Genomic DNA, 10086 nt, shown 5'->3' with positions numbered 1-10086 from the left:
CAGAAGAAGAAGAAAACATCTGCACATGCGCGGTACGGATCGGGTAGACCCGATTTGTACGGTCAGACTTTACACATGCGCAGTAAGGATCGGAGAGTCCTGATCCGTAACTTTCTTTTTATTTTTCGTTTTTGTCTACATTGTACTGAAATGCTTCATTATTGCAAACATTTTAAGATATACTTGTTATTCTTAACATTTTAACAGATACTCTGACCCATAACTATCGTAAAACGCTACGACCGGAAGTAGAAACCTTTCGCGCATGCGGGGTACCGATCGGGTTTCCGGTACGGATCGGGTAGTGACAGGGAGTCGAGCAGAGAGAGCTGCTTTTTCATGAAACGGGAGTAAAGTAGTGAACTTAGAGGAGAGAAACGAACTAAAGTATCGATCATAAACCACTACCAACGTCCTGATCGATATCTGCATCGATCTGCCCACCCTTGTCTCCTGGATCGTAGCTGAGATCAGCGTGAACCACGTGGGTCTCTGCTCCCTGATCTGTTTCCTGTGTTTGGAAAGAGTTGCAGCTTCATCGCGGAGTTTCTCTCGGTTTGTGGGCTCATCTAAAGGTAAGCACCGAGCTAACTTTACTGTGAGTTCAGTTCATGTTGAGTTTAGCTCCTGAATGAGGTCTTCTGCTGCTCTCCTCGGTGTCTGTTCACAGTTTATTGTGAACACGTTGAGAGAAGAGTGAGAGAGTGTTTGGAGAAAAACACCAACTAATCATTAGCTCAGCATGCTGGGAGAAGTTGGAGCAGAAAAGTCTTTTCATTGTCCCTGCAGCTGTTTTTCTGCCTGCACCAAACCTCTACAGCCTCGTTTCTATTTGAAGTGATAACAGGAAGGTGTGTGTGTTAGCACACGCAGCTGAAACTGCAGCTGCTAGAACACACTTGTTCATTATCCGCTCAGTCAATAACATTCATCCATTTCACAGACACATTACAGACATGTGTCCTTTATCAGGCTTTTTTTGTCTATAATTTGTCAAATGCATCTTTCCAGGATGATTTTAAGTCATTTTGAGTCAACGTTCAAGTTGCAGTCAGTAAATTCTTATTGATGGAGAGAATTCTTTTTTTTATAATTTTTTTAAAAATCCGAGTCCATGTTAAGAATATTCTTAAAAGTATCTTGATGAATACTTGTTGTAATGTCGTGACTATCGATCAATGGTCATGAGTGCCATAGTTTCACAGTTACTATTCCTAAAAGTAAAGATAAGATAAGATAAGATAAGATAACCTTTATTAGTCCCACACGTGGGAAATTTGTTTTGTCACAGCAGGAAGTGGACAGTGCAAAAGTTATGAGGCAAAAATTACAAAAATACAATAAGAATAAATACAGTACACAACTGTACAGAATAGAATAAAATAAAATAAATATACAATAAGATAAAAATAGAATACAAATACTATATACAACTTTATATATAAAGAGGGCGTCCGCCAAATCCAAACTGTAAATATGATGACTTTAAATTCAATCCTGGGACACGTCCCTCACGTTCTTGTCTCACTGTGATGTTACTGTTTTGTGTCCCAGCTGATCAGCAGGAGGAGAAGAGTTTGACAGAGCACCAGGTGAACATTTTCAGCCGTTTGGACTCAGCTCAGCTGCTACAGTGGAAATAAATGTCATCAACACAAAAGGTGAAGAACATATCACTTTTATCAGAATCAGAAAACTTTATTTATCCTCAAGGGGCAATTAACAAACAACCGAGCAGCATACGTTGAAGATAAGGACAATAATAACAGGCAATAGGAGTGAAATAATAAATACACAGAATATACAGTATATACAGTTTTAAAATTACAGTTTTAAAAATTAAAGTGACTGAAAGATGAATAAATAACAGTAAGTGACAGCTTTTATTGAAACTGTGTGCACTTCATCAGCTGATGCTTGTTTGTCAAGATTGGAGAAGTTTCAAGAAGAGGCTTATTGACATTTTGTATGGTGATACCCAGGCTGAAACGAAATACAGTTTCTCTCGTTTTTTTCCTTTTTTGCCTGTCCCATTTGTTTCTTTTGCCATCAGAATTATTGTCTAGAGACAAAGAAAGATGCCCAACGGATTTACTTTACCAAATGGACCATCCCGGCCTTGCTGTATTAGTCTATTTGATTTACCTTTGCTTTTATTGTTTATTTTATTTTCACTTGCTACACACGGGACAGATATGACTGGGAGAAAGAAAGAGGGAAAGAAAAACAGTGGGGAAGAGGAACTGTGATAAAGGGCAAAAAACAAAAACCAACAAATCTATATATATATATCTATCAATCAATCACCTGAAATACAGTTTCTCACCAGAATCTACAGTGCAATAATCAATAAAATTAAAAAGGAAAATGGCTTAAAAAAAGAAGAGTAAAAAGGCAGTAATAAATTAAAAGGGTAAATAACAAAACATCTAAATAAAAAAAAGAAAACAAAAACTCAAGTCTAAATAGTCACGCTCATACAGGTAGCAACAGTCCTTTCACAGAGTATTGTGTGCATCTGGGGAGTATATTGTATGCTATATGTGTGTGTAGACAGGAGGCATCACAGTAAAGCCGTGCTAATAGTTGAACGGATGGGGAGGTGAGGTTTTCTGGGCCTCCTGGGGGAGTGGAGATGCGTTTGTGCTTTTTTGATAACTGATGTGGTATTAATAAAGAAGGACAGGTCTTCTGTTTTGTCTTTATTGTTTATGAGATTATGGGATCTACGCCACACTTCAAGCTGCTCCACATCCATTCTATAAGTGGACTAATTGTTTTCAGTAATGAGACCAACCACAGTTGTCTTTGAACTTCACAATATGATTAGCACTGAGTCTGGCTTACAGTAATGTGTGAGCAGACTGAACAGCAACGGGCTCAGGACACCCCAGAGGAAAGCCTGTGCTCACCAAGATGGTCTTTGATGTGTGACTGCCTCTTGTCACTTTGTCAGGAAGCTGAAAACCCAATTGCAGGTTGCAGGGTCCACACCTAATAGCATCAGCTTTTCCACCAACTGCTGCAGAATGATCGTGTTAAAAGCTGAGCTGAAGTCGATGAAAAGGACTCTGGCAGAGGGGTGTTCTTCCTCTCCAGGTGTGACAGCATAACACGGAGTGTGGTAGAGAGAGGTCATCTTCTGTAGATCGGTTGGTCCTGTATGCAAACAGAGATTGACAGACCACATGACTTTCGCGCATTGCATGTTGGGTACGAGTGGCAACAAAATCTAAACACTGCATCAAGCGCTAGTATTTCCAGCACCGGTAATCATTAATTCTGCGGTTTTAATCCCTACTTGCATTTTATTTGCCTCCAAAACAGTCATGTACAAAAAAACGGAGAACACGGCAGGTCCGTACAAAGACAGACTTGAAAAAAAGGAAATCTTTCATCACGCACATATTTATTATTATATGGTCCTAAGTGTGAGTGCATACACTCACAAAATGTTTAGTAATTTCAGATCCCTGCAACAAGCCCAGGTCCAGTTTACTTTGTTGATTTGGACTATTCCATTTAACAGATGTGTTTTTTTTTCTTTTATCTCCTGTACAGGCCAACACAATCTATTTGTCGTTTCAGGTTGTAGTATTACACAACTTTCAGATCAAATAGAAATAAAATGAGTGTTTCGTAATTCGTTCAATTCTCTTTATTTATAACTGGCATTATTGTTTCATTCTATTATAGAATCTTACAAGAAAGAGGCAAAATTGTATTCAATTGTGCTTTATTAGCTGCTTCGGCAAAGAAGCAAATCAACAATGCAAAAAACTCCCAAAAAACATTGCAAAACAACATAGTGGAAAACAGTTATTCATCACTTGATTGCTTCAATACAACACTTGGGCACATATATGCAGAACTTTTCATGGCTGTTTTGATATCGCTCTCTCTCTTAACAACCATATTCATGAGTCGCTGAAATGTAGCTGGAGCACTGCGTAAACCAAAACCCATGACTGTATATGAATAAAGACCAGATGGCGTGATGAAAGCAGATATTTCCTGAGCTCTGGGAGTCAGTGGCACCTGCTAATATCCCTTCAACAGATCAAACTTGCTCACATATTCTGCTGCACCAACTTGGTCAATACAGTCGTCAATATGAGGCAAGGGATAGGAATCGGGTTTGGTCACTGCATTTACTTTACGAAAGTCTGTGCAACAACGTGGTGATTTATCAGCTTTTTCAACCAACAAACATGGGGAAGCCCAGCTTGATGATGATTGAAATGTTGTTGCACTGCAATGTTGTTTTCCAACATGTTGATGCGGAAGGAGAAAAGAGAGAGCCTGACAGACTGACGGATAAAGGACGAACATGATATGGTTTCAACAAATTAACCTGGCAAAGTTGATTTATTTTCCGGCGATCTGGTGTAGCAATCTGATAATTCTGTTCAGACAGTTTCTGTACCACGGTGTAAGGCCCAGCAAACCGTGCCTGGAATGGTGACCCTGCAATTGGAAGAAAAGCCAAAACCTGGTCACCCGCACTAAATTGCTGCTCTTCAGAACGCCGGTCATGAAAATATTTCATCTTGACCTGAACCTTTTCAAGGTTCTGTTTCGCCAACTGACCTGCCACATACAGTCCGTGCCGAAAACCATTAACCTAATCCATCAAGTTCACTGGTGGTTCACCTGACAACCACTTATCGCACAGCATTGTCAATGGTCCCCGAACTTTGTGGCCAAAGACCAAGTCATTTGGGCTAAACCCAGTACTCTGGCCGTCACAGCATAAAGAGGGAAACACATCATCATGTAGCAATTTCAAATATCCAGTGGCGTTGAGGTTTCCATTGATGAAGAATGGACCCACTATCGTTGTACCCCATATACCACACCAAACCATCACTTTTGTTGTTCCAACAGTCTTGGAGGGATCCATCCAATGTGAGTTAGAGTCAGACCAATAGCGGTGGTTTTGTTTGTTAACTTCACCATTCACATAAAAGTTTGCCTCATCACTGAACAAAATCTGCAGTGTGTTCCTCAGCCAGGACACGTGAGGGCATGATATCCCATACCACGTGTGTTGTACCGAGTGTATTGCCTGAAAAGGAACTACTTCAACCTTTGGTTTAAAACTAGTGTTAGTGGAGGAAGTTTGAAGGTTGAGTTTGTTCCACGACTGCATTTCACTCACTGCCTCTGTTTGTATCGCTGTCACTGCAGGACCAACATGGAGCAAGAAGTCAGCGCTCTCAGGAGGCCGACAAACCTCACAGAAGAACGGGGGAGAAAAAATACAGCTGTGATGAGTGTGGAAAGTCGTTTTCCCTTTCTCAAAACTTAAAAACTCACCAGCTCATCCACAGTGGAGTTAAAGCGTACAGCTGTGACTTCTGCCGACAGTCTTTTCACCATCCTGACAGCTTAAAAACACACCAACTCATCCACAGTGGAGTTAAAGCATACAGCTGTGAGTTGTGTGGAAAGTCTTTTACGCAGAGTGCATACTTAAAAACACACCAACTCATCCACAGTGGAGTTAAAGCATATAGCTGTGAGTTGTGTGGAAAGTCTTTTACCCACACTGGAAGCTTAAAAAGACACCAACTGATCCACAGTGGAGTTAAAGCATACAGCTGTGAGTTGTGTGGAAAGTCTTTTACCCATGCTGGAAGCTTAAAAAGACACCGACTCATCCACAGTGGAGTTAAAGCATACAGCTGTGAGTTGTGTGGAAAGTCTTTTACCCGCGCTGGAAGCTTAAAATCACACCAACTCACCCACAGCGGAGTTAAAGCGTACAGCTGTGAGTTGTGTAGGAAGTCTTTTACCCACGCTGAAAGCTTAAAAACACACCAACTCATCCACAGTGGAGTTAAAGCGTACAGCTGTGAGTTGTGTGGAAAGTCTTTTACGCAGAGTGCATACTTAAAACAACATCAACTCATCCACAGCGGAGTTAAAGCGTACAGCTGTGAGTTGTGTGGAAAGTCATTTAACTGGGCTGGAAGCTTAAAATCACACCAACTCATCCACAGTGGAGTTAAAGCGTACAGCTGTGACTTCTGCGGACAGTCTTTTCACCGTCATGACACCTTAAAAAGACACCAACTCACCCACAGCGGAGTTAAAGCATACAGCTGTGAGTTGTGTGGGAAGTCTTTTACCCAGGCTGGAAGTTTAAAAACACACCAACTCATCCACAGTGGAGTTAAAGCATACAGCTGTGAGTTGTGTGGAAAGTCTTTTACCCACGCTGCATACTTAAAATCACACCAACTTTTTCACAGTGGAGTTAAGCCGTATAGTTGTGATGAATGTGGAAAATCTTTTACCCATGCTGGAAACTTAAAAACACACCAACTCATCCACAGTGGAGTTAAAGCGTACAGCTGTGAGTTGTGTGGAAAGTCTTTTACGCAGAGTGCATACTTAAAAACACACCAACTCATCCACAGTGGAGTTAAAGCATACAGCTGTGAGTTGTGTGGAAAGTCTTTTACGCAGAGTGCATACTTAAAAATGCACCTACTCATCCACAGTGGAGTTAAAGCATACAGCTGTGACTTGTGTGGAAAGTCTTTCACCCAGGCTGGAAGCTTAAAAACACACCAACTCATCCACAGTGGAGTTAAAGCGTACAGCTGTGATCAGTGTGATAAAGCTTTTACTCAAAGTAGCTACTTACAGCGTCATCAAGTTACCCACTCCGGATTTAAGGCGTACAGCTGTCACATTTGTGGAAAAACTTTCCGCTGGCTAGTCAGCCGAGACATTCACCTACGCATTCACACAAAAAAGGATGTTTGCTGCTGTGATCAGTGTGGCAAAATTTTTGTGACATACAAAAACTTAGAGCGGCACATGTTTACCCACACTGGGAAGAGACCTTATAAATGCGAACTGTGTGAGAAGACTTTTAAATCTCCACGTTACCTCAAATCACACCAAAAGATTCACAGCAGAGAGAAACTCTACAAGTGCAGTTACTGTGAGGTATGTATTTTTCTTTTTACAGTTGTAGTTAGTTTGAAGTATTATGTTAATGAAGTTTAACTCATTCACTGCCATTGACGTCTATAGACGTCAATGGCAGTGAATGAGTCAATGGGTTTAACTCTTTCACTGCCAATGGCTGGCAGTGAATGAGTTATTTTCAAAACTAAATGAGACATGAAAACTTCATTTACAGAATATTCAGTCAAATCTGACACAATTCTCCTGAAACTTTCCTGATGTTGGAAAAATGTAAAGTTTTAAAAGCTCCTCCCCTTCCTATCAATCTAACATTTACACTCCAATAGATGCATCGGAGAGAAGCTTGGGGTTTGTATCTTGTGGCATGCAGAGTAGAGCATCCAGGAGTTTAATCACCAATCTTCCCAATAAGTAGATTACCTACAAATTAAGAGTCATTGTAAGCCAGTAAGTTGAGTGTTATAATGTAAATAGTAAAATGTAATTGGATGCTGGCACAGATGCTCTTTATTTCAGGCGGAGTTCAAGATAAAAATGTTGAAGGAATTGCCTGACCTTCACTGTCTTTTATGTCTTTGTTTAGAAGCAGAGCGACACAGATGGATCCACTTCTCAACCCTGTCGTCACTGTGGTGGTGAGAAGACGTTCAATCAGCAACAGAGCCTAAAACGACATCAACGCAGACACACTGGAGACAAAATGAACTACTGCAAAGAATGTGGAAGAGGTTTCACCACACCAAGTGAATTAAGACAACATGAACTCTGTCACAGTGACGTCAAAACGCAAGTCTGTGACCAGTGTGGGTCATCCTTCACCACTGCGGATCATCTTGAAGTGCATAAACGATCCCACGCTGTAAATAAACAGTTTCATTGTTACCAATGTGCAAAAACATTCACTTCATTATCTGCTCTGTGCAAACATCAGCAGTATCATGCAGAACCGAAATCATTGGATCACAATGAATCTGAAGAGACAGAAAGATCCTCTTCTGGTTTCAGGGTCAGACTTAAAAACCTTGAGATCAGGCTCCACAGAGTTCAGATGGAGTCTCCTGTAAAAAGTGTCAGCTGATGTCACACTTGGATCTGATTTCTCGACTTTCTGGGATTTAGAAAGTTCGAAAGATATTCATAAGATCATTAAGTTTTTTGTTTTTTTTTTCCTTTAGGGAATTTTACAATGATATAGTAGTCAACCGGCCACGTTCCAGGCTATGGGTGGGGCGCCATGGCCGTCGTGGGCCCCCCCCAGACCCCCTTCGCCTGAGTCGCCGCCTCTGCCTTCCGCACGGTCGGCCCCCTGAACTGCCTCCACATCGCTACCGTTGCTTTCCACACGGCCGGCCTCCGGACTAGCTCTGTCACCTGTGCTACCCACCTGGTCGGCCCCCCGACCGTTTGACTTGTGGACTTTTGTGCCGGCGACCTCCGGGTCGGCCCCCTGACTTACTACTGAACTGTTCTTTGTGCGCCAGTGTTTTTTCGTGCGCGTTTCGTTTTTGGTCTTCTACTGCTCCTGTTTTGTTTTGCTTCGAGTTTTGCTTCGTTTTGTGTTTTCTATTATTGTGATTTTGGTTCTGTTTTTCCTCTGTTTAGTGTTTATTCAGTTCTGCCCATGTATTCCTGTGTTAAGTCCACGTTTCTTAGTCAGTCCCTTGCATGTGTAAGTTCCTGTTTTATTGTGAAAGTCTGTGTCTTATGTCAGTGTGTTCTATTTACGTTTCCCCTGCCTCGTCAGCTGTGATGTCTTCCAGGTGTGTTCCCCTCCTGTTTCCCATCCCCTGATTCCTGCCGTGTGTATTTATAGTGTGTGTTACCTCGTCTTCGTTGCTGGTTTGTCTGTGTTGTTTCCCCCCGGTCTCCCTCCGTATGTATTTCCCCGGACCTCCCTGCATCTTCGTTTCTGGTTTGTTTTGTTAGTTTTGCCCAGTTTAGGTTTTCTAGTTTCATGTTCACCCACCATTGCTGTTTGTACCCACTCCTGTAAATAAATACTCACCTGCACCAGAGCTGCCGCCCTTCGGGTCCTTTCTACAACTCCACACGTCTGCCACACCGGACGTGACAATTTTAACAGAGTGAGTTTTATTAAACATGGACATGTCAAGAATTGGGCCCTTTAAAATTGTACCAGTGCACTTAGAGAAAACCGGTCAGGTGATTATGTGTCGTGTTTTGATGAGCTAATAAAAAGCTCTCTTTTGCTCTCATTTTTTGTAAGCAAGCCTGCAAGATTGAATTAACAGCGCTGAAATTTTTTCGGGACAGCAAATATAAGGTGACCTTTTCCAGATTACAACTGGCTGAGGAGAAGCCACCTGTGGCAACCTGGGAGTTCCTGTCTAAAAGGATTGCCGCATGTCAATCCAGACCAAAAATGATAGATTTGTTTTTATTTTGAGTGAATATGTGTGAATTAGTGACTGTGGGTTAGCATGAATAAAAGGGGACAAACAATTGACTAGGTTGGGGAGAGAAAATTATGATCATGTTGTGACTTTCTGGAAGTTTGATTTAGCTACGATAAAATTTATTCATAAGTAATTGCTTGTATGCTTAAGCTTAATTGATTAGAATGTTTGTTTTCTCTTTGATCTTTTAGTAAAATAAGCGGTTATAATGATTTTCTTATGATCTATTGTGAAAGAAACTGGCTGGGGCCAGTGTTGAGCAGGTTTAATATGCAGTACTTGCAAGTGGTTTATATGTGCTCTAGCTCCCTTCATATTTTGTCAGCATGGTGACCAATAAAACCGCGTCAGGTGAGCATGCTCCGATAACGTTGGGTAAACAGGTAGAAGGCAGCGCTGTTTGAGGGCAGAGAGAAGTTCTAAACAGCCAAGATCGCTGATGGCAAGGACACGCCACATCCAAGATCTGATCTGCCACATATACATCCACTTCTCGCATCAATTCAGACTGACACCAGAGGCAGTGGGAGTCCTCCAAATCGCTGGCTAACGCAGGGGAGCATCAGCAGTAAGTCACGAATATTAAGAATTGTCTGTTGCTCATACACCAACAGCGAGTGGCTCTTTAAAACTTAGCAGGGACACCACTATAAACACAATACATAAATATTTCAGAAACGAGAGATGGCGCCATCTTGGAAAGACTACATCTGGCCCCCTTAAG

At 41.6% G+C, this 10086-nt stretch overlaps 1 protein-coding gene across 1 annotated transcript; it reads left to right on the top strand.

The window, feature by feature from the left end:
- The first annotated feature begins 234 nt into the window (after positions 1-234).
- On the top strand, positions 235-8023 carry LOC146625997 (uncharacterized). The gene is made up of 4 exons (XM_085363116.1): positions 235-575; positions 1555-1661; positions 5191-6963; positions 7529-8023. Exons 2-4 carry the CDS (start codon positions 1644-1646, stop codon positions 8021-8023), a joined length of 2286 nt encoding a protein of 761 aa, XP_085219242.1. The 5' UTR covers positions 235-575; positions 1555-1643.
- The last annotated feature ends 2063 nt before the right edge of the window (positions 8024-10086 follow it).

Source organism: Diplotaxodon limnothrissa, linkage group LG9 (assembly GCF_057381915.1).
Source record: "Diplotaxodon limnothrissa isolate DT_005_m linkage group LG9, D_limnothrissa_male_GT1.1, whole genome shotgun sequence".
Taxonomy (NCBI): Eukaryota; Metazoa; Chordata; class Actinopteri; order Cichliformes; family Cichlidae; genus Diplotaxodon; species Diplotaxodon limnothrissa.
Note: the sequence above shows the minus strand (reverse complement) of the source record. Positions and strands in the feature narration are given on the sequence as shown.

Coding starts and splice junctions, on each gene's coding strand:
- LOC146625997 (XM_085363116.1), top strand. Junction 6,964..7,528: donor ACAAGTGCAGTTACTGTGAG/GTATGTATTTTT, acceptor GTCTTTGTTTAG/AAGCAGAGCGACACAGATGG.